Source organism: Rana temporaria, chromosome 4 (assembly GCF_905171775.1).
Source record: "Rana temporaria chromosome 4, aRanTem1.1, whole genome shotgun sequence".
Classification (NCBI taxonomy): Eukaryota; Metazoa; Chordata; class Amphibia; order Anura; family Ranidae; genus Rana; species Rana temporaria.
Window position 1 is genome coordinate 280,131,189 of NC_053492.1, and position 27,976 is coordinate 280,159,164.

General features: G+C 41.7%; 1 protein-coding gene across 1 annotated transcript in view; it reads right to left on the reverse strand.

The window, feature by feature from the left end:
• Nucleotides 1-27,976, reverse strand: part of LOC120935716 — a 112,161-nt gene that overhangs the window by 43,715 nt on the left and 40,470 nt on the right. The window contains exons 6-11 of the mRNA XM_040347775.1: nt 24,550-24,594; nt 24,410-24,445; nt 12,823-12,852; nt 7,960-8,025; nt 7,717-7,782; nt 1,584-1,637 (exon numbers count right to left, since the gene is read on the reverse strand). Of these exons, the coding sequence (XP_040203709.1) occupies nt 1,584-1,637; nt 7,717-7,782; nt 7,960-8,025; nt 12,823-12,852; nt 24,410-24,445; nt 24,550-24,594 (297 nt within the window). The remainder of the gene's footprint in view (nt 1-1,583; nt 1,638-7,716; nt 7,783-7,959; nt 8,026-12,822; nt 12,853-24,409; nt 24,446-24,549; nt 24,595-27,976) is intronic.

Below are 27,976 nucleotides of genomic sequence, written 5' to 3' on the forward strand. Positions count from 1 at the left end.
AGTAGAGGGATGAGAGGGGTTTCCCCATAACACCCGAAACCAGGAGGCGCTCGACCGAGTCCGACTCGAGCACCACCGGTTCCGGGAACTGAGCCGCCAAGGCATGTCTCAATTGCGCATATCTAAAACTAAAGGAGGATGGGACTTTATAGGTCTGGCATAGCTCCTGAAAGGGCATCACCACACCATCCGGCATCACATGCCGGAGGGTGAGGACGCCCCGCCGAGCCCAGACTACCGGGTCAGGGACCGTGTTCAGGTGGGGAAGATGCGGGTTACCCCACAACGGGGTGTGCGGGGATACGGTCTGTGGTTTAAGCATTCGAGCTCTAGACGACGTCCATACCCTTATCACCGTCGCCATGGGTTCCGTGACGGAGGGATGAGCCCTGCGCCCTCGGAACACAAGGTTGGAAAGGGCCGCGTAGGACCCTAGTACCGCCGCCTCCAGAGTGACCGCCGGGTTCTGTCGTGGCTGGGAAAACCACCACCGGACCGTTACCAGGACCGCCGCCCAGTAGTAGGCCAGGAAGTTTGGAAGGGCTAACCCGCCCCCGGACAAGGGGAGATAGAGGACACGTTTAGCAACCTGGGGAGGGCTGCCCGCCCAAATGAACGACATCACGATAGCGTCGAGCCGTCGAAAAAAGGACCTCGGGATAATGACCGGGGTCTGTCGGAAGAAGTATAGCAATTTAGGCAGTATCACCATCTTGATGAGATTTCCCCGGCCCACCGGTGTAAGGGGGAGGCTACGCCACGTCGAGCATCTTTTGGTCAGGAGGTCCAGCATTGGAAGGACATTCTTGTCTAAGTAGGATCCAGGTTCGAGACCCACCCTCACCCCCAGGTAGGTGAAGTCTTCCACCCACCGGAGAGGAGTGCGAGTGTCCACTCGTGGCAACGATGGATGAAGTGGGAGGAGGACCGACTTGTCCCAATTGATTCGCACCCCCGAAAACCGACCGAACGTCTCAAAATGTGACAATGCGTTCTGTAGAGAGGCGGAGGCGTCCGCCAAGTATAGCAGAGCGTCGTCGGCATAGAGGGACAGTTTTTCTTCCAGGGGACCTACCCTAACCCCCCGGACCCCTGGGTCGCGCCGAATGTGCGCAGCCAGGGGCTCCAGGGCCAGGGCAAACAATGCCGGTGACAACGGGCAGCCCTGCCTGGTCCCCCGTTCCAAGGGGAAGGAGGCAGACAGGGTCCCATTGGTCCGAATGCGCGCCCTGGGGTGGGCATACAGCATCTGTATCCAGGACAGAAAGCGGGGTCCGAAACCGAACCGAGACAACACCGCCCAGAGGTAGCCCCACTCGACCGAGTCGAATGCCTTCTCGGCGTCGAGTGAGGCCACCACCCCGGTCTCCCCAGGGCCGGCCAGCGCTAGGTGGGTGTGGAGACGACGAAGGTTTACGTCCGTTCCCCGGCCCGGCATAAAGCCCGTCTGGTCCGGGTGAACCAGAAAACAATTCTAACTCCATATATCTATCTATCTATCTATCTATCTATCTATCTATCTATCTATCTATCTATCTATCTATCTATCTATCTATCTATCTAATGAAGGATCCTAATCATACCTTCTCCAAATTCAGTCACTGTGTTAATCCCACTCTGGAAGTAATCAACAGAATCTAAAGAATCACAGAAACAGATTTTGTGTTTGAAAACAGGATGTGATATTTACATTAGATTAGATTTTACATATTTCACAAAGTGGGTACTTTCTCACAATGCGATGCAGTACATACATATAAATAATTAATACAAAATTAAACAATAAATAGGTCTGTGATAAATATTAGGTGTATTCACAGTTCCAAAATCATACACTTCAAAGTCTCTCTTGGTTATCCCTTGTGAAGTGCTCAGTGCACAGCATTAATAAAGTGATGCTCTGTGCCCCTTCTAAATTTCCCACTCTCACAGGAAGGAAAGGACCCCCATGCATGTCGCATGAGGGTCAAACACGCTTTAGTTCTTGTGGAATGGTATTCCTAATTGCGCACTGGATCCCTGGGATCTGCTCAGGATTACACTGAGATTCCCAGCCTGTGAAGCCCACAACTGTGAATTCCACAACTGTTGACACCAGTATACTTACCTAATTACCATTGGATTGGTGAGAGGATTCTGGAGACGTCAATATTCCATGATGTCAATAGGGATGAACTATGGTTTTGTGTTGTGCATGGGTGTGGAAAAATAGCTAACTAATGCAGACATAGCAACTGACTATCATAATTGTACTTCCTGGCCTCTGAACTTAAGTCAGGTGGATTAGAATGGTCAATAATTGTTTATTTTTTATAGCAGCCTGATGGGAAATGTAATTTGAAGGTAATTTAGAACCCCTTTTTACCTTGTAAATGTCAGTGCTGTAATAAAAAAAAATACTGCTCCTGGCTGAATTTCATTTTCCTAAACATTCTTTGCACTGGTACTACATATTCCCCTCCCCGTGATATTTTTTTTACAACCCTTTGCCTATTAGCCTAAAAAGTTAGCATTTTTTATTTTACAGATTCAGCTCACATTGATTTCAGTCGGGTTCAGAATCTTTTTTAACTTCTCCAAACCCTTGAACCAAACCCAGTGCAGTTTGATCTTCTGGACTTGAAATGGAGATAGCTGGATGATGCCTGCAGTTTTCTTTTCAGCCGATGATTCCCTACAATGTAAAAGCCATACTAGCACAATGAATTGCATTTGCAGGCCTAGCAGCGCCTCTCTGGGCTCTCCAATGTGATCTGGAGGCCCAGAATCTGATCTGCCACAGCCTCTGGTTACCACAGAGCTGGCCATGGACCAGATGGTCTCCAGTCATCTCTATGATCCTTGAAAGCTGGAAGCGACATCATTCCATCACTTCTGGCTCTGGCAGATATAAACATTGCCATTTTCATTTTCCTGGAAAGCAGAGATCAATGTTTTGTTTTTGATCTCATGCTTTTTATAGTAATGGAGATATCTGGGGTGTTATAGACCCCAGATGCCTACATAAAAAGGACCTATCATGCCTTATTTCTATCATAAGGGGTGTTTAAATTTCTTGTGATAGGAATAAAAGCGATCAAAAAAATCAGGGACAGTGTAAAAAAAAATGCCCACGTAGGTCACACCCATATATGTAAATGGTGTTTCCACCACACATGTGAAGTTTCAACACAAACTTTATACTGAGAGCAATAATTCTAACACTAGCTCTCCTATGTAACTCTAAACTGGCAACCTGTAAATATTTTTAAAGCTATTTTTAAATCTTTAAATACAGATTTTTACATGTGGGAGAGAAATGTCAGAATTGGCCTTTGTGGGTACTGGTTAACAGAAATATTTTTTGTCCCCTGATACTGTGGACCAGCTCAGTTTTATAAAAAAATGGTTCTACCCTTACTAACTCGTGCCCCCCCTCTGCTGGCCTACCACCATTACCAGCTGCTTCCACCTGTGCTGGTCTGCCAACATTACATCTTATGTGGCTTCCACCATGTCTGGTGCTACTTGTTGTCCTTCAAGTAGCGTGAAAAGGGTGACCCTTTCCCGACTGTATGCTATTTAAAACAATTAATTTATTTTTAATGTTTGGTTTGCTACATATCTTCCATGGTAGCGCCAAGCTTTCCATTCCCATTTTTTGCCATTCACTTACTTATTAGGTTTGAAAATAGCCAGAATACATTTTCAAGATACATCCACTATAGACTTCAGTGGGGTTTGATTTAAAATTCAAAATTTTCAGACTTCAAGAATATTGTACCAAGACACATTTACTTAGCCAAAATTTCCATAAGGATTAATTCACTAATATTGATTAGGTGTTTTAACTTATTTAATTTATTTAATATAACTATACTTTTGAGCTTAATTACATTTCCAAACATAAATACTACTGAGCTTGAAATATTGTTTTTGTTACATAAAATCAGAATTTACCAGTTGAAAGATTTTTTATACACATTAATTGATATTATATCTCACTGTATGTTATTGTATCACTACTTCAAGTGGTTGCTTTTGTCTCTCTTCTCACTAGACAACTTGCTGAAACTCAAAGTTAGCACCCGCCTGAAGCTAAAAGTATTTTTAGGAGCAATAACCTATGTTATAATCTTTGTGAAATGGCTTTTATAACAAGGATATCTAAAAAGAAAATCTCTAAAATAAGGTGCCTGTGGAAAATTCAGCTGATCTCTTTGTTAATGTTTTTAGATAAATTGAAGAATACATTTAAAATAAATAAACAAATCATAAGTAACACACGTTAATAAATATACTGCATTAATGCTGCTTTTGTTATAAGATGTTATCCACCATTGAACAAAGGACTTTAATTATTTAAAACAACATTGTATCCTTTTCCTTTATGGTTGCTCAGTCAGCACATTCTACTGATAATTAAGTTAAAGTGCAAATTCCCATAGCAACCAATCCAAATGTGACTACATTAAGAGAAAAGGTCAGGTTCAATTTGATCTGAATTGAATATGTTTATTAGCACCTAGTGACCTTGGTAGACATAGCATAGTTAAAGGGTCACTAAAGGAATTTTTTTTGTTGCTGAAATGACTGTTTACAGGTTATAGAGACATACAAGTTAACTGATTCCTTTTAAAAATGATTAAAAATAGATTAAATTCAATCATTTAATGTTCCTCTAGTTTCACTTTCGGTTTTAAACTGGTTTCATGTTTCTGTGAAGTAAAGAGACCCACAGAACAAAAACAAACAAATCCAGGGCAGTGTTTTGTTTTTAAAATTAATCTGATTGGTTCTGAGGTGTTTTAGACACACAGCTTGGACCACAGTGAAAAGCTGCCATGAGATTTTTCATCAGGAGCCAGACAAGCAGGAAGTGTGGAGATCACAGCAGAATTACAGCTACTTCAAAGCAAAAACGAACAATGAGGACATGAAACCAGTACTGCAGTAAGGTAAAGGAAGCTATTTAGCTAAAAAAATGTTTTCCTTTAGTGATCCTTTAAGCCTTCTGAGGGGAAGAACCAATATGTCCATGTGAATCTTCCTTACTAATTGCTATTATTTATTTCTTATCTACCTTATCTTTGTACTACTTTTATGTTTGTACCCAAAATACTTTTAATCTCTAGTCGTGTGTACAGTTAGGGTAATTTTAGTCAGTGAATGTTCCAGACAGAGGTTTTATCCATTTCATATTTCAGTTTCCCTAGAATGCACTTTAGCTCGGTTCCTATGAGGGGATTGGATATATGGTCAATGTTGTCTGCAAAATAATTTACTTCTAACACAAGTTTATTGGAAGTCAAACATGCAGGTATAAAAATATTACACTGAACTGGAAAGACAGATAGGATAAAAGAGAAAATCTTTTAACTTAAAAGTTAAGGCATAATTATGATGCAGAAGTCATTTCAGTCCAAGACTGGTTTGAGAACAACAATATTAATACTAATTTCAGAGTGACTTTTTAAAAGGCATATACGTGCTTATATAAGTGGCATGCATATGCATTAACAAATAGAGACTTTGAAAAGCCATAGATCCTGTAGTATGGCTTGTATGAATGGCAGAGCTGGACATAAAGGGTGGGCATAGTCAGACTCTCTTAAAGAGAGCTGGTGGCAGCCTATAGTTCTATTAATCACCACTGCAATACAATATTATAGAGGGTGTGTGGGGGGGGGGGGATTGTCACATTACAATTTCAACTTATAGAAGAGGACAAAGGGTACATCCAACTGACTGTAAATTATGTTCTAATTTTGTTTAGGTTCTAAGTTAGAGAAAATGATCCTTAAAGCAGAAGGAGTCTGCTGCTCTGGCTCTGGCTCTGGAGATCGATCCTTTGCCATGTTTAAAATATGTATTTGTAATACATATTTTGTATGCATATAGTAAAAACAGATTAAAGAAAAAAAAATTAAAAAATTAAACTGACCCTAAATCTGTATAGGTTACCTTTATGATCTTTCCTAATGTCGGTGCACTGTGGTGCCATTTATTCTGAATAGCACCCAATGCACATCCCTAGTACACCTGAACTACTGTTGCACTAATGTGCGATATGTTGCAGCATGCTGCAATAATGAAAATGCTGCATGCATTATTTTTGATATGTTGTGATTTAACCCAATCAAATAAATAGGCTGCCCTACAGTAAAGCATTATAACACACTTTTTTAAACAGTTTTACATTACAAGTAAAAATTGTGTATGCACACTCTTTATATTATACATATGCCAACTTGCAAAGTTAGTTTAATTTACTTCCACGGCATTAAATAGAGATGGTAAAGATGATTCTAGAATGTAAGGAGAATAATGTAGTACATTTCTCACAGGGAGTTTACTGTAGGAATTACTTTTATTATATTGCTTAGAACTCATTGTATAAAAGGGTCATCATATGCCTATCTTAATCCTCCTCTCTCCTGTTCTTTTATCAGCCACTTGTTACTTGGTATACTAAATGCCGTTGCCTATCAAAGGAGAATGAAGAACACAAGGCAGTGGGAGCATATTGACATACTTAGTGGGAAGAATGGAATGTTTATGACCCCCGGATTATGCAGCTAGCTGAGATCAACCCAAGAGGTCATGAGGAATCCTAGAACCTAATTCTATGCCTGCATAGCAGATGGAAAACCTATTGAGAAAGCCACTAAACACATACAGTAGGCCCGGATTCACATACATCGGCGCATATTTATGCCGGCGTAGCGTATCTAAAATACGCTACGCCGAAGCAGCGCAGAGAGGCAAGCACCGAATTCACAAAGCACTTGCCTCCCAAACTGCGCTGGGTTCCCCTTGGCGTAAGCCGTCATAGGTGGAAGTGGGCGTGAGCCATGCTAATGAGGCGTGACCCCATGCAAATGATGGGCCGAGTGCCATACAAGTACTTAAAGCGAACGGCGCATGCACCGTCCCATGGACGTATCCCAGTGCGCATGCTCAGAATCACGTCGGAACTACTCCCTAAGATACGACGGATCACTGTCTCCGACGTGAACGTAACCTACGCCCAGCCCTATTCACGTACTACGTAAATGATGTAAAATACGACGGCTGTGTTCCCTGGTCCATACCTTAGCATGAGTTGCGCCTCATATATGGGGAATAACTTTATGTCAGACGTACAACTTACGCAAACCGCATATATTATGCACCGGGCGCACGTACGTTCGTGAATCGACGTATCTCCCTCATTTCCATATTTGAATAAGAAATCAATGGGAGCGCCACTTGCGGCCAGCGTAAATATGCGCCCATGATACGCCGGTGTAGGAAAGTTACCTCGGTCGGATGAAGCCTATTTTTAGGCGTATCTTGGTTTCAAAGTCCGGCGCATAGATACGACGGCGCATATTTACACTTACGTAGCGTATCTTGAGATACGTCGGCATAAGTGCTTTGTGAATCCAGGCCATACTGTAGATTTTCAAATATGGATGCATACATTTATTTTTAACTAGCAATTTCAGATCGTTTGCAGTTAAAAAACATAAGAAATATAAACGATAACATGTCAGTATTGCTTTAAGTAATTTCCATAAATAATCACTCAACTAATGTAAAAAACAGTAAATGGGCATTCTTCTTCACAGTTTTATATTTTTATATACTTGCAGATATGCTCAAATATTTGAAAAGATAATATTTAATTTGGTCATAAACTCTATACAGTTTTCTCCAGGTTATATGCGCCTTTTGTATGTAGAATAACATTACCTTCTTTGAAATCATACACTGTATCAAGTCCATCGTAGAACAGATTCTGAGAGTAATTAAGAGTATCTGGAGAAATAGACAGTAGAGTTGTAGTGATTTAAAAAGTTTGAAGCGATTACTTCAAATTAGTAAACAAATGAAACGTTTCTATATCTCAAATATGCATGCACAAGTAGGAATACTAATAATTCAAGTAAAGAAAAGGAAAAATAGATAAACTTCATCTGTAGAACATGACATTACCTTCTGTAAATTGATTAACTGCACTCATTCCATCATAGAATACACTCTGGATGTACTGTAGAGCACCTGAAAGAATGTTATCACATTAATTAATTGAACTGAATCAACTATTTTATGGAGAAAAAAGTAAAATAGAAATTATTGTACCAAAACATAAAAAAACTAAAATTGTGATCGGGCATAGATTCGTGGTAGATTCCAGTATTTCTGGGCTTATAAGTTCACATATCTTTCAGTTTCTTCCTTTTTAATTTTCTTTACAAGAATTCTTCTGCATTTTAAAGTCATTGTAAACGCCACCGGTGCCTCTAGGGGCTCATCCACATGGGTGCAGAGGGCCATACACTGACAGATATCAGTGTAATTCTGTGCCTAATGTTTGCGAACAGCCGTGACCATCACCCTGTACAAATTAATGACAGACTGACAGATGCCGCAGCACATATAGATGAGCAGCTCTGGATTCAGACAGTTTTTATCCAGGGCCACTCAACAGTACCTGTATGCATGTACAGTAACTGTTCAGAAGTGTATACAGCCGTGGCATCTGTCGGCCTGTCAGTGATTTGTACTGGTTGTGGCAGACATGTCCTATGAGGAAAGAATTGACCCTCTCAATATGTATGTCATTGTCTAAACAGTTTAAAAAAAGATTATTTATATTTACTACCAAGAATTTGGACCTAAATGATGGCATTACATTTCACCTTTACACTACCAGAGCCATTTTGGCAATTTGCGTTCACTTATTAAAATGCAAATTTTAGGCCTGAAAAATTACTTATAAACCCTAAACATTATGGGGCAGATCCCCAAAGATCTGCCCCGGGGCAGCGTATCTGAGATACGCTACGCCGCCGTAACTTACTTTTTTTGGTTTGAATCCTGAAAGAATTTGCGCCGTAAGTTACGGCGGCGTAGTGTATCTCTCGCGGCTTAAGGGCGCGGAATTCAAATTGGGGGGCGTGTTTCATTTTTATGAAGCGCGTCCCCGCGCCGAACAAACTGCGCATGCGCCGTCCCTAAATTTCCCGCCGTGCATTGCGCTAAATGACGTCGCAAGGACATCATTGTTTTGACGTGGACGTAAATTACGTCCATCCCGACTTACGCAAACGAAAAAAAAAATCTAATTAAACGCAGGAACGACGGCCATACTTAACATAGCAGGTTTAACTATACGCCACCAAATAGCAGGTTTAACTATACGCCGAAAAAAAATGACTAGACACAACATAAAAGAATGCGACGGCCGCTCGTACGTTCGTTGATCGTCGGAAATAGCTAATTTGCATACTCGACACGGAAAACGACGTGAACGCCACCCAGCGGACGCCAAAGAATTGCATCTTAGATCCGAAGGCGTACGAAGACGTACGCCTGTCGGATCTAACCCAGATGCCGTCGTATCTTGTTTTGTGGATTCAAAACAAAGATACGACACAGGAAATTTGAAAGTACGCCGGCGTATCAGTAGATACGCCGGCGTACTCGCTTTGTGGATCTGCCCCTATATATTTTATGGAAGAAGAGATAATGGATAAGAAAAATGACAGTATTTACAACTGTCTCATGATATTAGCACAACTGTTTGTCACGTGCATATTTTCTGTAAAAAAAAATGTTTAAAAAGTTTATTTAACCACTTCAGCCCCAGAAGAATTTACCCCCTTCCTGACCAGAGCACTTTTTGCAATATGACACTGCGTCAATTTAACTGACAATTGCACAATCGTGCGACGTTGCACCCAAACAAAATTGACGTCCTTTTTTTCCCACAAACAGAGCTTTCTTTTGGTGGTATTTGATCACCTCTGCAGTATTTATTTTCTGCGCTATAAACAAAAAAAGAGCGACAATTTTGACTTTTTGCTATAATAAATATCCCCAAAAAATATATAAAAAAATAATTATCCTCATTTTAGGCCGATATGTATTCTTCTTCATATTTTTGGTAAAAAAAATAAATAATGGGCCAGATTCACAATAGAGATACGACGGCGTATCTCCTGATACGTCGTCGTATCTCTGAGTGTATCTATGCGACTGATTCATAGAATCAGTTACGCATAGATAGCCCTAAGATCCGACAGGTGTAATTGACTTACACTGTCGGATCTTAGGATTCAATACTTCGGCCGCCGCTGGGTGGAGTTTGCATCGTTTTCCAGCGTCGGGTATGCAAATGAGGTTTTACGACGATCCACGAAGGTTTTCGCGTTCGTTACGTCATCGCTAGTAATTTCTTCCCATCGCAAAGTTAAGCCTGCTTTAACATGGCTTAACTTTAGACGAGCCATGTTAAAGTATGGCCGTCGTTCCCGGGTCGAATTTCAATTTTTTTTTTATTTGCGTAAGACGTCCGGGAATACGAAAGTACGTTACGCACGTCGCCGTTCAAAAAAATGACGTCACTTCGCGCAAAGCACGGCGGGTATTTCAAATTGGAGCATGCGCAGTACGTCCGGTGTGGGAGGGCGCCTAATTTAAATGGTATACGCCCCATTTGAATTAGGCGGGCTTGCGCCGGACGCCTTTACGCTACACCGCCGTAAGTTTACACGCAAGTGCTTGGTGAATCAGGCACTTGCGCTGAAAACTTACGGCGATGTAACGTATAGACGATATGTTACGCCGCCGCAAGTATATGTGAATCTGGCCCAATAAGTGTATATTGATTGGTTTGCACAAAAGTTATAGCGTCTACAGAATAGGGGATAGATTTATGGCATTTTTATTAGTATTTTTTTTTTTTACTAGTAATGGCAGCGATCTGCGTTTTTTATTGCGCAAAAAAATAAAAACCGCAGAGGTGATCAAATACCACCAAAAGAAAGCTCTATTTGTGGGGAAAAAATGATGTCAATTGTTTGGGTACAACATCGCATGACCGTGCAATTGTCAGTTAAATTTAGGCAGTGTCGTATCGTAAAAGTCTCTAAGTGGTTAATAAGACATTAGAGGTCTATAAGGCCCCTAATGTCACCTTTGGACTCCAGTGAAGCTAATAAAACACAAATCAGCTTCTTCCCTGACCAACACTGCCAAGGAATAACAGTGGAACCGTGAAGATAAACAAAATTACACCATCTTGGGGAGTAGGCTTATAGTGCCACATCCCAAATATCATAGACACAACATCTGAAGAATCACCTTGAGAAATAAAGGGACTTTTAGGGCACCATATTAGAGTTAACAGCACAATTAAATAAAACAATGTATTTACCCAATTTGATTAACTTGAATGGTAGACTAATGCATAGTCACCATATACAATTTACAAATGTAATCATGCGCCAAATATTAAAATCAATACAGATGCATGAATAATGGTATATCCCACTGATAATTTCCGATTAATTTCGCAGCCCTCAACTGCTTTGTCAAGGGCACTGTGGGAATATCACAAAATCTAACATTTATTTATAAATATTGCTAGCCTTTAAGGAGGTATCATACAAATAAATCAAAATAGCAATCCCCCAACAGACCAAAGAAAGATAGGGAAAGATAGGTTGGACACTGAACCAGAAATGTACATTGGTGCTGTAAAATGTCCATCCAGGCAGAGGAGTATGTAGCATGATACCTGCAGTATGATACCTCCTTAAAGGCTAGCGGTATTTATAAATAAATGTTAGATTTTGTGATGTAATATTTGGTGTATGATTACATTTGTACATTTTATATGGTGACTATGCAATAATCTACAATTCATTGTAATCAAATTGAAGAAATCCATTGTTTTATTTAATTGTGTTGTTGACTTAAAAGTCCCTATATTTCTGAAGAGGATCTTTAAAATGTTGTTTCAGAGGATTAGTGAATGAATGTTGGCTGCACTTCCTCAGCTCTATCCAGCAACACCTGTCATGCATACCCCAGACCCACAGGTAGGACAGCAAGGCCCATGATACATGGCAGGGGGGCAGGAATTGTTGGTGCTTTTGGAAATGATCAAGTAGGTTTACAGCCAACAAAATTGCTTCCATCAAAAAGCCGACAGATGTCTTCACAAGGCCTGGTATGGTTAGGGGTGGCGGGGGGACTTGCTTGTCCCCCCGTTCCTGGTCTGTCACCCTGCATGCTCGAATTTAAAAATGTTGAGGTGGGGTTCCTGTTAAAATACAGACCTGAAGGGCTTGGTTTGCATGGGGGAACCATCATCATTTGTTAAGAAAACCGAGTCCGGCTTCCTGGCCTGCTCCTTAACAACCAGCTATTATTTACACAGAATTTGGTTTGGTCTATCAATTTTCGACCAATGTAAATCCAAATTGTTCTTAAAATTTGGAATTCGTTATAAAATTAAGAAACTAAACTAAACTATTTACACATACACATTTTTCCAATCTGCACATGTCTAATGACTTTTCAGAGCACAAACAAAACGATCACATTGGTAAAGCCAAAGTTGTAACAAAGTTGCACTCATTCAAAGTCACTTCAAAATTGCAGAAAAGTTGTATCAACGTTGCATCAAGTCACAGGATAAAGTCGCAATGGAAATCGCACAACTTTTAAGCTGCACAAGTGTGAACGGAGCCTACATTAGCATTATTGAACCCTTTCACTGCCACTGACATAAGGCTTATGTTGTTATGTGCTTCAGCAGCCAAGAATGCATATACACTTGGCTAGACAACTCTCCGATTTTTATGGAAGCAATTTTGCTGGCTGTAAACCTGCTTGACCATTTCAAAAAGCATCATAAGGTCCTGCCCCCTGCCATAAATCCTGGGCCTTGCTGTCCCACCTGTTGGCCTGGGATAAGCATGTAGCTTGTACATAAGAACATATTTCCTTTTGAATAAATAAAAGTATCAATCTACACAAAATTTAAATACTTGTCTAGCAGTTTACCTTCTTCTTCAGGTGTGATCTCTTCTAGTTCTAAAATTATAGAAAATACAATATCAATATATGACTACCTGTGCTCATGCAAGTGTTGGCTATTTCTAAAAAAAATCTTTACATTAAGAGGACATTGTGAAAAGTATTACTGTGTCACTTTTGTATTTTTTTCTATTGTAGGATAGGGTTTGTTAAATCTATTTTACATCTGGAAAAAAGTCAAAATTTGTGCTTGGCAGTAATGGGTCAACATTTTTGTTTGACCGATAATCTCAGAAAACTATTGTTACATGGTGTTAATCTTCAAAAAGCAAAGAGTTATTGTTGTACATCACTAGAGCTAAAAATTTCAAGGAATGAAAAATGCTTATGCCGCTTACACACGACCATTATTCATGTCATGCAAGAAAATATCTTTCTCAACATGATTTGTCGTGGTTCCTCTCAAGCCTGCCTTGCATACACACGTTCGTGAAAAAAAATGCTTGAGCAAAGCGCGGTGATGTACAACACGTACGACGGCACTACTTAAGGGGAAGTTCCATTCGAATGGCGCCACCCTTTGGGCTGCTTTTGCTAAATTCCCTGTCTCATAACTTGCTTATGAGCATGCATGTTTTTTTCCCCCTCGTTAAAGCGTACACACAAACCATTTTTCACGATTTGAAAAATGACGAGAAAAAATAGAGCAGGTTCTAAACAAAATGCGGCCATTTTTCTCGTCGAGAAAAATGCTCTGGAGCATACACATGACCGCTTTTCATGACCAATTGAAAAAATTTAATTTTTCTCGTCACGAAAAACGGTTGTGTGTACGCAGCATTAGGCAAAATAATAAACAAAAAGTTAACTGTTGAAAAAGTTAAATCCATTCAAAGAAAAAAAGGTAAAGTATGATTTTTTTTGTTTTTATGTAGACCAGGATTCAGTCTACAAAACACTGCCTAGGAAATATTGCATAGCATTTGAAGGAATGCATTTCAGCTTTTTTTTCAATTTTTTTTCTATTTGAACTTTAAAGAGATTCCTACTGTTTATTATGAAACCGGTAAGCATATTCAATGTGTTGTTTCCATATGAAGAATTATGATGGGGACTGTGAGCAATGCAGCTGCCTGTAACTTCTGGGATGAAGTTTAAAGTGACATTAAATAATATCATCAAAAAAAATCCATACACATCAAATAATTAATAGCCCTGTGATCAATTGTTCTTGAAATAGTTTCTGTGGGCCAAATTCCCAAAAAGCTGTGCAAATTTAGTATTATCTAACTTATGTCATTTAAGTTACGGCGCCCTAAGTTGGTGTCGTAAGTGCCGTATCCACAGCGCATTTGCGCACAAAATTGCGCCATCCTTAACCTAAGTTCCAATGCGTAAGGCGTGGTTATGGCAAGTGGGAATGAAGTGGGCGTGCTTCATTGTAATGAGCCGTGACCCCATGCAAATGAAGGGCCGGCCGTACTGCGCATGCGCGCACGAATCTGGACCTCACTGCGCATGTGCAGAACTTTGCTCATCGCAATCAGTGAGATAGGTAAAAGGCCAAGCGTACTTAGTTTAAGGATCGCCCTGTGTCTAAATAGCCCCAGTCAAACACACTTATATTGCAAAAGTATTTCCCTGTGTTCCATTCCTAAAGCAAGTTGCTTCTGCTTTGAACGTTTGTCAGTGTTTGTTGGTAAGATTTGTTTGTGAGAAAAGTTGTTGAGGAGTTGGAGAGTCTAGTTGGTGTTTGTTGTTGATAATTTGTTATTTGTTTTGATTGTTTGCCTGTTTGTTTTTGATAATTTGTTATTTGTTTTGATTGTTTGCCTGTTTGTTTTTGATAAGTGTTTCTTTTTTGGTGTGTGATTGTTTTTTGTTTCCCTTTTTTGCCTGTTTGTTTTTGAATTTAGAGTAGCTGTCTTTTTTTTTTGCTTGTTTTTCTTTTCTTTGTTGTGTGTGTGTATTGTTGATTGTTTTTTGGGTGAGTTCCCTGTTGCTGGGTGTTGTCTGTCATAGCCCCCAAGCGCAGGAAGCTAAATTTTACAGTGGCAGAGAAGCATATACTTGCTCAGGGCGTCATAAAATATGGGCGATTTCTCCATGGCCCTGAGAGCCACAACACCACCCCGGCCAGGAGGAAGGAGATCCTTAAAAAGATCACCAATCGGATCAATGCGGCGCGGGGGGGGACCAGGACCATCGCTGGAGTTAAAAAAAAATCAATGATTTGAAGAGCGTGTCCCGGAACAAGCTGGCAACGCTGCATGCCCATACCAGGGGCACTGGAGGAGGGGGACCCTGCCCAGTCAGGATGAGTGAGGAGGAATGGGCAGTGGCCCAGTGTTTCCACCCACAGCAGGTGGTGGGCCTGCCTGGCTTTGACTCTGATCCTCTTATGAGGACAGGTAATTTTTTTTATTTTCTATCTGGTGATTAGCATGTGTGGGTGGGGGAAGGGAAGATGTGCCAAGTGTGTGGATCCACCAACCTGTGATTGTTTTGTGTCCTCCCCAGATGGCCAGGAGGTTGCAGCCCCATCAGCCCAGGAGGTTGCTGGGTCATCAGCCCAGGAGGTGGCAGCCCCATCAGCCCAGGAGGTTGCTGGGTCATCAGCCCAGGAGGTGGCAGCCCCATCAGGTCAGGAGGTGGCAGCCCCATCAGGGCAGGAGGTGGCAGCCCCATCAGGGCAGGAGGTGGCAGCCCCATCAGGGCAGGAGGTGGCAGCCCCATCAGGGCAGGAGGTTGCTGGCCCATCAGTGCAGGCTGCTGCACCACCCCCAAGACAGGCTGATGCAGAGTCCCAAGAAGGGCAGGATTCGCCATGGGAGGGGAGTGCCCACAACTCCCCTAATTTGGATGTTGAGTGGGAGGAGGATGAGGGGGAGGAAGATGACAATATTGATATTGGCCAGCAAATCCTGATGGGCCAAGATATGACCTTTGAGTCATCCCCTGAGGGAACCCCAGAGGCGCACAGCAGTCAGGCCACCATCATGGGTGGCCCCTCCCAACCCTCCTCCAACATGCAGCAGCACCCATGGGTGACTCCAACCCCTCCTCCAAGGCCACAAGCCTCAGGGGCAAGTAGGAGGCCGACCCCGGAAACCAGGGGGGGGTTTGTGCGTCTGCCGGTCAGTCTGTTGAGGGACAATGCCCGGCAGACCTGCAGTCTGGCTGAACTAAAAAAATCGATGAGCAAGGTGGAGCACAGCCTGGGTTTAATGAGGGAGTCACTGGGTGACGTAGCCACCAACTCAGTGGGGGTCATCACGTGTTTGTGGGACCTGAAAAATGCAACAACAGGCGTGGCCCAGGAGGTGACTGCCCTCACCCAGGCTGTGCAGGCCAATACCCGGGCTGTGCAGGCCAATACCCGGGCTGGCCAGGCTAATACGGCTGACATTACTTCCTGTCTGACAAGGATAGCCGTGGCCTTGGAGGGCAGGCCAGCAGGAGGACAGACACCAGGGGAGGCTCCTTCTTCCCCTGCACAGACCCCCCCCATGAAAATACTCCCTCCCCTGCACAGACCCCCCCCATGAAAATACTCCCTCCCCTGCACAGACCCCCCCCGTGAAGATCCCCCAGTCGGCCGTGGCCATCCCCATGGCCGTCCCCGTGCCCGTGCCCGTGGGCAGCCCAGAAGGAGCACTCGGCAACATCATTAAGTTGCAGGGGTACTTTTGAATTTTTTTTTTTTTTTTTTAACTGTACTTATGATTTGGTTTATGTGTGTGAATAATGTGTGAATGTTGGGGGGTGGCATTCCTGAAAACATAAGGGTGTCACCCTCAGTTTTGGTGGATTAGGGATCCCCAGGACCAGGGAGAAGTCATCCTAGGTTCCTGAATGGTGTATGAATGCACAGTGACATAATTGGAGCCGTGGCGGGGCGTTACTGCTCCCAAGTACCAAAGGGGGGGGTACTTGGATCTAATCCAATTCGATGTGCATGTGATGTGTCTGTGCTAGGGACCACAGTGACGTGCATTCATGCATTCTCATTGTGAGATAATTAATGTGCGTTTTGTACCAAAAAAGACATTCTCATTGACATATAAGTAATGTGCATTTTATGTGCAAAGAAAATGTTTAAAGGTCACATAATCACTGTGATTTTTTCTTGGCAAAGCAAAAAAATAAAGATAATTAGGGTCCATTTACTGGGCAAAGATGCCTTCAGCCAGTTGTCTCCTTATTGCCTGGCCCTCAGCAGACCGGGTAGAGGGGTTTGGGGGGGGGGGGGTTGCCTGGGGGGGGGGTTAGGTCAGGACATATCTCAACATGCAGGCCCCTTCTCAGAGCAAAATTATGGAGGATGCAACATGCCCCAATAATTTGACAGACAAAGTCTGGGGAATACAAGAGTGTACCCCCAGTCTTGTCAAGGCATCTGAATCTGGACTTGAGAAGGCCAAATGCCGCTCTACTATTGCCCGGGTCTGGATGTGCACCTCGTTGAATTTCCGTTCTCCGGGTGTTTGGGGGTTCCTAAAGGGGGTCATCAGGTGGGGTCCCAACGCATATCCAGAGTCACCTGTAAGGGAAAAGACAGGAGGATATTAGTCATGCATGTGCCCCTTGTGATGTCTGCATCATGGGGGGGGCATACCTGACACCAATGTCACTCACCAATCAGCCAGCTGTCTCCATACACATTCTGCTCCAAGTCTTGGTAGATCTTGGTCTGCCGTAGAATGAAGCTGTCGTGGCACGACCCTGGAAACTTGGCACAAACATGCCAGATGAGGCCATGGGCATCTACAATCATCTGGACGTTGATGGAATGCCACCCTTTTCTGTTTCTGAACAGGTGTTCAGTTTCATGGGGGGGCTGAAGTGCCACATGGGTGCAGTCTATCGCCCCGATGGTCCTTGGGAAGCCAGCAATGCTGTAAAAGTCAGTCATGGCTTGCAGACGCTGCTCCTCCTGGGTGGGCTTCACAAATTGATTGGTCATGCGCTGCAGTATGGCAGGGACCACCTGATGGACACATCGACTCATTGTCGACTGCACCATCCCAGCCAGACCTCCAGATGCACGCTGGAATGAGCCACTGGATAAAAAATGGAGGGTTGCCATCACTTTATGTAGAGGTGTCAGGGCATGGGAGCGTCTGGTTGGGGTGATAAGATCCTCCTGAAGTAGTTGGGTGATCTCCAGGATGGCTTCCCTATCAAACCTGTAGTTGCCATACACCTCATAATCTGGCATTTGAAAAAGATCACGCCGTGGCCGATAAACTCTCGCCTGTGCCCTCATCCTCCTCCTCTGTGCCCTCCTCCTCCTTTGTGCCTGTAAGGCGGCAAGTGCCGTCAGAATCATTGATGCCCCTGGCATTTTTAAAGACAGATCCTTCTCAACTATAGCTCTAGTCACTACCTACAGCAAACCCTTCACGGCATGTGTAAAATTAGGGCTGCTTTTATAATGTGGAAATTTAGTCAGGGAAACTAACAGGTGCGCACAGGGCGGAAAATACGGCGCACACACTTAATTTTGAGAATCGCCCTAACTCCCTCATTTGCATCTTTGCCTATCAAAAACAGCGGCGAGACTAGCGTAATTTGCGCCCGGGGATGCGCAGGTGTAACTAATTTAGATAGGGCTGAAAATACGGAAATCTGGGCTTAACTCGTTTTGAAGATCGTGCGCAAAGATACGCGCTGTGTAAATTTAGAAAACTTGAGTTAAGTCTGCGTATCTCTTTTGAGAATTTGGCCCTGTGTTTTTGGTCTCCTTGTGACACCCTCTGTGAGCTCTGAGGCTGCGTACACACGATCAGTCCATCTGATGAGAATGGTCCGACGGACTGTTTTCATCGGTTCACTGATGAAGCAGACCGATGGTCTGATGTGCGTACACACCATCGTTTCCAAAACCGATCAGGGTCAGAACGCGTTGATGTAAAACACATGACGTGCTGAAAAAAACGAAGTTAAATACTTCCAAGCATGCGTTGACTTGATTCTGAGCATGCGGGTTTGGAACCGAGGCTTTTGCGTACTAACCATCGGTTTTGACCTATCGGTCAGGCGTCCATCGGTTCGATTTTAAAGCAAGTTCTCTGTTTTGGGACCGAAGAACAACAGACCGATGGGGCGTACAAACGGTCGGTTTGGACTGATGAAACTGAACTTCAGTCCGTTTTCATCGGTTTGGACCGACCGTGTGTACGCGGCCTTAAACCTCTGCCACTCACTCTGGTCTGTTTGGATGATCAGCACATGTATGTACCTTAATGCGTTCATGTGCACTGCTCTATACATACTAGAAATCCCATTCTGAGCATGCGTGTTTTTTCACACAGACGAGTTCCACACAGACGATCGGAATTTGCGATAGGATTTTTTTCCATCGGAAAAAAATAAAACATGTTCTATTTCTAAACTCTGACAGAAAAAAGTCAGATGGGGCCCACACATGGTCGGAATATCCGATAAAAAATCCATCTGACTTTTTTCATCGGAAATTAAGATAGTGTGTACAAGGCATAAGGGGTTTTTGATTCATAATTTGTATTACCTTTAAGTGTATGGGACATACTGTGAGGAGGGAGGGAAAGACATTGTGAAGGAAAATGACAAAATAAAAAGACAGCTGATGGGCTAAAGAAGCTGTAGGTAAGAGATAATAGACATATGCAATAAAATTAGGTAAAAATAGAGAATAGACAGTGACTGAGGGGACCAGAAGGAGGGGTGAGGCATCGGCAGAGGTCAGACAGAGATGAGGAGTTGGATTGGCTTTCTATTTACTGTGGCTAGGTCCTTAGTCATTTTCCAACCTTTCCTCCTGTTGCTGAGAGCATTATATTTGTTAGAAGCAAAGAGCATGGTCAATTCTTTCCAACAGGGAAGATGCGCCAGGCTTTTCAATAAATGGTGTCGCTATGTATGCACTCAAATTTTTATTTAGGTCACAGGAGAAAACGATACAAAAGTTCTTAACAGTTGAATTGGTAAGGAAATATTCCATACAGTGTGTCCATCAGTGAATATGAAAATATCTTAAACGTTGGCACGGAGCCATTCAATTACAATGGAAATTTCCACAAAACATACTTAGCAAATCACATATCACTGGAATTGTTGCACCTGAAGTTAATCTGTATGGCCAATAACTATAGAAGGGGTTTCCACTATCCCTGCAAGATTAATTTGTAATGGGTTTTCTTCTCAGTCTGATGTGTATTATATGTGAAGTTATTGAGATTTCAATACATTAGCGGGCTCCACCATTATTGTTAAGTTATTGATTAAAAAGGTAGTATTGCACTTTTTTTTCTCCTGCTACCATGTTGCTTGTGTTACCAATGTAAAGCAGCATATCCCAGCTCTCTCTGTGTTGTGGCTGGGGATGTGCTCACACACCATACAAGCACTGAATGGTGTTAAAAACGCTGCATGAAGAATATTTCTAATACTGAATTACAGCAGAGTACAGTGTGTATAATATATGAATATGGGCATGTAATGATGGAATAAATCATTATGGGCAGTAATGATTAAATAAAGAAAGTAAGGGCAATATGTTTATCTGCTGTTCTGACTGGAGAGGGAGATATTTAATGAAAGTAGACTACATAGGGCATATGCATGCTTTACAGTTATAGGAGTTTCCCCTCACTGTCTGTGTTGTGCTCAGCACTGTGGCTGAGAATGAGGGGCATGATTTCTGTTGAAGTGGGCAAGTTCACATTTAACATGTACAGGCCTAGTCTATAGACCCTCCCACATTCACTGCAATTCCCAAAGATTCATGGGAAATGTAGTTACTTTTTCTGTAAACAGAGAGGCGAGGACATGATGTAATCACTGTTGTAACAGCTCCTCCTTGACAGAATATATTTTTTGAATTACAGAGTGGAAAATTGAATTAGAAATTTCACAAATGTAATAACTATTTAGTGTTTTGTGTAGGGGGGGGGGGGTACTGATGGGGATGTTTGCAGATCCTGGAGTTCTACTTTAAAGTCCTACATTTATTTATGGTAGTATGTGGAATCTGAAGATAATAGGAGCTATAAAAGTACTTATGTGCAATTTCATCTGGGCACTGAAAGGTGCAAGCAAAGGACTTCACACCACTAACCATAAGGGTAATTCTAAGGCCTCGTACACACGGACGGACTGCCTGATGAAAATGGTCCGCCGGACCGTTTTCATCGGACATGTCCGCTCGGAGATTTCTGTCTGATGGTTGTTCACACCATCAAACAGAAATCCGCGCGGAAACGATACGCGGTGATGTGGCCGCGCCGTCGCCGCGACGATGATGCGGCGACGTGCGCAGCCCTGGAAGGTCAATGCTTCCACGCATGCGTCGAATCACTTTGACGCATGCGAGGGCTTTCGGCCGAGCGGACATGTCCGTTGAGTCTGTACAGACGACCGAACATGTCCGACGGACAGGCTTCCAGCGGACATGTTTCCTAGCACGTACAGATGACCGAACATGTCCGCTGAAACTGGTCTGCGGACCGTGTGTATGCAACCTAATCAATGAGATTTCATATCACTTTTGACTTCCATAACCTTGATAGGAAGCAATTTTGAATAGAATAAGGACTAAGGGGACCCCAGAGGCCCGAAAGACCAAGTACAAATAGGGGCAAGGGGACTGTCTCGTTACTAGATAAGAAAAAGTAGAATAGAAATGTAGTAAGGATAAAAGATATAAATCATTTTTTTTAACATAATATCAAAAAACAGGAAACACACATAATTATAAAATACATCAAAAACAGCAGTATAAAATGGTGGACATATTGTACGACCAACCGTCCAGATCACCGAGATGGAATGGACCCTAGACGAAGGGTAGCATTGAAACAAAGGGGGTCATACAAGTCAAGATCTCTACTAGTTTCGCAACGATAGTTGCTTCGTCAGGAGAATTTCTGTACCAAAAACAACCACTCGCTAGGGAGCCAGGGGCCGACCACGGAGAAGACTCTCACACAGTGACCAAGATGGAGGGGGGGCCCAACTGTGGTGGTAGACCTGTTATGGCTGTGTAGAAATATTAAGGTAAGGGGGCCCTAGGACCCATGTGAAGACGAACCGCAAGTAATCAAGAGCCGCACAGAGAACTGTGTATTAGGGGTTCAGGTATGCCATCGACAAAGAAGTTTGTTTATAAAAATACAGCTTCATGTGGGGTAAAACAGGAAGCATGTCCCAGGGCCAGGTGTGTATCACTTGATAGAAAGCATGGGAAATCCTAATAGTGACACAAACAGTAATAAAAACTTGACAGAGTTTCAAACCCTTTCCCATCATTCAAGAAAAATAGTTTGTATCACTGTCTCTGAGATTTTCCTCTGCTTCCTATTCAGACACACATTAAATAAAAAGGAAGTGATGATTAATATCTGAAATGGGGAAGTGGAATGAAATCAATAGTTGAAAGGGATTTTAACCCTTTTTTACTCTGTCCCAAATACAAAAAATGACTTAAGAGGAGCCATTCTATAATTATAATTAAAGCTAGACCAGGTTTAAAACACACATTTGGCAACTGGTCACACGTATGTCATCTTTTTTTGATCAGCTGATCAAAAAGCTGATTAAAAAAAATGAACAAATTCTCCCCACTCGCACAATCGAGATGTATGGGGGAATCGCCTCTCTTGTGTCATTGTATTCAGACTGTATTCAGACTGTGGGGACATCTTCACTGTCAGAATATACTGCAGTGCTGATTGAAGCAACATTTTCCAACAAGCTGGTTTGTGAGCAGTTGGTCGTTAGATCAACTGTTCTCTAACGAGAATGACCATAGAAGGATCAGAATTTGACTAGTCCCTGCTGAACTGGTTAAAATGTGATCAATCTATGGTCAGCTTTAGATGCATTAGTGCAGTTATTACAAACATATATTAGTTAAAGAGAACTTTAATGCTGTCACGTTTTTCCATAGCATTAATCTTTACAGAAAATCTTTACAAATTAACCAGTTGGCATTACTAAACATAGTATTGTATATATAAAGTAACTGAGGACAGCTGCATCTTGCTGCAATAATTTTGCTGTTTGACCACGCAAATGTGCTAAGTAATAGATAAAACGTTGTGTTTTGTTTTCATTGTGCAGTATGTTGTTTTAAATTGTGCTAGTTGCTGATTGTCATGTGCTTTATTAAATCCTTAAAGCTGCACTACACAGTCTCATTTACATGAGGATAGGTTGATTTTTTAGCTTGTTATACTGCACACTACTATCCCTATTTTCTCAACTGAAATTGAATAAAACCTTTGTTGATTGCCATTGAAATAGAACATACCTGCATATGTAAATATTAATCTACCAAAGCCTAAACTGACCTTTAGCTTTCTTCTTTTCTTTTTCCTTCTTTTCTTTTTTCTTCTCAGGTTCTTTAGCTGGTTCTTAAGAAGGAGTAAACAGTGTATTGGACTTTTAGATTGCAAGCCTGTATTATGCTATTATGCTAATATAATTTTGAAACAGAGGATTGTGTTAAAAATGGTATGTGTATATAACAATATACCCCTATATCCAATACCAGTTGCAGATGCATACTAAACTACCCAAATATATTTGCAGTATCACCAGGATAAAAACATTTAACTGAAATATATATATATATATATATATATATATATATATATATACACCTGTGTATATATATATATATATATATATATATATATATAGGGCCAGATTCAGGTAGAATCGCGTAAATCCGCGGCGGCGTAACGTATCACATTTACGTTACACCGCCGCAAGTTTTACGGGCAAGTGCTTGATTCACAAAGCACTTGCCTGTAAACTTGCGGCGGCGTAACGTAAATCCGTCCGGCGCAAGCCTGCCTAATTAAAATGGGGCGTGTATCATTTAAATTAGGCGCGTTCCTGCGCCGAACGTACTGCGCATGCTCCTTTTTGAAATTTCCCGCCGTGCTTTGCGCTAAATGACATCGCACCGGCGACGTACGTTACGTCCTATCCTATTCACGGACGACTTACGCAAAAAAAAAATTGAAATTCGACGTGTGAACGACGGCCATACTTTAACATGGCTAGTCTAAATATAAGCCATTGAAATAGCATCCGTAACTTTACGCCGGGAAAAGACAACTAGCGGCGACGTAAGAGAATGCGACGACCTTGCGTACCTTCGTGGATCGCCGTAAACAGCTAATTAGCATACCCGACGCGGAAAACGACGCGAACTCCACCCAGCGGACGCCAAAGTATTGCATCCTAAGATCCGAAGGCGTACGAAGCCGTACACCTGTCGGATCTTACCCAAATGCCGTCGTATCTTGGTTTGAGGATTCAAACTAAAGATACGACGCAGGAAATTTGAAAATACGCTGGCTTATCAGTAGATACGCCGGCGTATTTCATCTGTGAATCTGGCCCATAGCATCTACTAGCAGTTGTATTGGGTCATAAATGATTGAATAGGCTCAAAGTCACATATACAGGCAAGCATGTGAATGTTAATTAGCCTATTTTTGTTAATTCTGTGTTAGAAATTATCTTGTTGCAATCCAAGGTGGTTTTATGGGATAGTTTTCTTCATTGATCTAATGAACTAAGAAAGTTCATGCATTTAACTCATTTATAATTACTGTACCTTTGACTTTATCTGTTGTTGTTTTCTCTTCAGCAGCTGCAAGCACAATAACAGACAGATCAATACACCAACGATAACATTAGCTTTAATATGTTAATACACATGTTTCAAAATCATATATATATACTCCATATTGTTACCTCTGTGCTTCTTTCTTGTAGGTTTCTCATCTGTTACATTTTTTGCTGTTGAAAATCAAATAAATAACGCCATAAAACATTAAAACATTAAAAAGTTCAGGCCTGAAAAATGTCAATTATGCATGATATATGTTAGGGTATAAAAGTTCTGGCATGATATACTTTATAAAGAATAGTACTGTGACAAGACCTGGAAATTTTTTACTCAGACAGATGGTTGAAAGTATCAGCCTTAGTTAAATAGTTAGCTTTTGAATAGGTAAAACATTAAAAGACCTTGCATCATTAAAACCCCAAATCCATTCACTGATCCTGAAGAAAGCAAAACAAAACTTTACAAAGCATGGTACAACCTGTTACATGGCAAAACATTTCTTTCTGAACCCTAAAAACATCAATATGTTACTATATATTACCTATAAGCAGTAGAAGTATAGGCAGCCATTTAAATTTACTTTAAGCAGGAGGTTTTGGAAGATGTGGAGAGGATGGTTTCAGTGATATATTGAGATAAAATTGGTGATGTAATTTGGGGCAGAGTTCTTAATGGCTTTATTGTGGTATTGTTAGTATTTTAAATTGTTTTCAATGGGCAATTAGAAGCCAGTAGAGAGACTGGCAGAGAGGGGTGATAGAGAGCGGTTGGTAAGGTAGATGAGTCTGGAAGCAGCATTCATGTTAGACTGAAGGGGGGTAGTCTGTTTAAAGGTAGGCCTATGAGAAGGAAGTTGCAATAATCAAGGCAAGAGATAACAAGGGAGTGAATGATGGGTTAGTTGGGGCATATTTTAGAAATGTTACAGAGGTAAAGTCTACAAGATTTGGACAATGATTGGATTTGGGGCTGAAAGGACAGCTCAGAGTCCAGGATTACACCTAGTACCCTAGTATAAGTGGAGGGACAAATAGTTGTATTATTGATCTTGATGGAAAAGTCAGGAAGGGGGCACAGGCGGGGACAATATCACAAGCTCCATTTTAGAAAGATGTAGTTTAAGGAAATAGTGTGACATCCATGCTGATATGTAATTTAGTAAGTTAGTAATGCAAGAGGAGACTGAAAAAGTGAGGTGAGGAGTTCAAGTGATCAAGAGAGGGGGTGTAGATAAAGAAGACAAGGAGTCCCAGAACAGAGCCTTGGGGACCACTACAGAAAGGGGAAGTGGAAAGGAGGAGGAGACAGAGTTGTAGGCAACACTAAAGGAACACTGTGATATGAGGGCTGAGAACCAGGAAAGAGCTGAGTCTTGAGGCCAAGGGAGTGGAGTTTCTTGAGGAGGATTGAGTGGTCAACAGTATCAAAGGTAGCAGAAAGGTCTACTAGTAAGATTTGGAGTTGTGGCCATAGGCTTTTGCAGATAGTAAATTGTTAGTGAGTTTTAGTAGTGCAATTTCTGTGGACTGCTGCAAGTGAAAGCCAGACTGTAAGCGGTCAAGAATGTTGTTGTCAGTGAGGTAAGCGTTTAGTGGTAAATGGAAGCAAGGAGATAGGCCTTAAGTTGTTCAGGCTGGTGGGGTCCAGTGAGGGGTTTTTAAGTATGGTGGAGACCAGTTCATGCTTTTGAGGGGAGGGGAAGGTGCCAATAGAGAGCGGGAGATTAAAGATGTGAGCAAGAGGATAGGATACAGCAAAAGGGTGACCATAGTAGTTGCAAGGGAATAGGGTACATCGGACAGATGGTTAGGCAGGTGTCTGAGAAAAGTTTGGTAACCTCTTCTGTAGTAGCAGTGTCAAAAGTGGAAAGTATTGAATTTGCTGTTAGACAGGATGTATTAAGTAAGTAAGTAAGTAAGTAAGATATCTGTACAGTGGAATTGCATCAATATTTTTTTTTTTTTATGTTATTGTCAATCTCTTGGCCAGTGAATGAGTTAGTGGGTGGAAATTCATAGGAGCAAAATAGGGAGTTAAAGGCAGAGAAGAGCCGATGAAGACAAGTTAAGAGAGTATTAATGAGAGAGATGAAACAGGTTTGTTTGACAGCATGGAGGCAGGAATTGTATTTTAGAAAAGCAGATTTACATAAACCCACTTAAGGTTTTACACACAGTGAACAAGAACACTTATTTTAATGGCTGCATCTAGGAATATGGATAGATTGAAAATGTCCCTGTAATGGTTAACTGTGTGTTAACTGTCTGTAAATATTACAGTAGAAAAGATCTGGAGGACTTTCTATTTGAGTATCAATCACTGTTTGGAAACATAAAGCAACATTTTCCCCTCATGCTCCTTGTTCAATTATTGCTGAAGCTATATCTTTACATAAAATTATTATCAAGGATCATCACTGGTGGGATATTAGCAGAGTGTTTTCCAGTATTGCTAAATCTAATCCCGGAGTCTTAGGGGACATTTAAAGAAATACAACCAGAAACTTTGCGCAAGCCATGGAGATAATTAACTGACCTATTTTTAGTGTTGTGCAACTGCTGACACATAGGTTTGGTTGATATTGCTGGGCATGATTTTTTTTTATTTAACCACTTAAGGTCCTTGGCTGTTTTTCAGATTTGGCGTTTACAAGACTAAAACAGTTTTTTTGCTAGAAAATTACTTAAAACCCCCAAACATTATATATTTTTTTCTAACACCCTAGAGAAAAAAATGGCGGTCATTGCAATACTTTTTGTCACACCGTATTTGCGCAGCAGTCTTACAAGCGCACTTTTTTTGGAAAAAATTCCCTCTTTTGAATAAAAAAATAAGACAACAGTAAAGTTAGCCCCATGTTTTTATATATTGTGAAAGATAATGTTACGCCAAGTAAAATAATACCCAAATTGTCACTCTTCAAAATTGCGCCCGCTCGTGGAATGGCGTCAAACTTTTATCCTTAAAAATCTCCATAGACGACATTTAAAAAATTCTATAGGTTGCATATTTTGAGCTACAGAGGTGGTCTAGGGCTAGAATTATTGCGCTTACTCTAACGATCGCGGCAATACCTCACTTGTGTGGTTTGAACACCGTTTTCATATGCGGGCGCTACTCACATATGCGTTCGCTTCTGCGCGTGAGCTCGTCGGGACGGGGCGCTTTAAACATTTTTTTGGGGGGTTTTCTTATTTATTTTTATTTATTTTATTAATTTTTACACTGAAAAAAAAAATGGATCACTTCTATTCCTATTACAAGGAATGTAAACATCCCTTGTAATAGAAAAAAGCATGACATGTCCTCTTAAATATGAGATCTGGGGTCAAAAAGACCTCAGATCTCATATTTAGACTTAAATGCAAAAAATAAATAAAAAACATTGTGATTTGAAAAAATGACAACTAGAAAATATTGCTTTAAGAAGCATGGGCGGAAGTGATGTTTTGACGTCACTTCTGCCCTGCTATGCTATGGGGACGGGTGGGGGCCATCTTGCCCTCACTCGTATCCCAGCCGACCAGGGGGCAGGACCCGATCGCCTCCGCC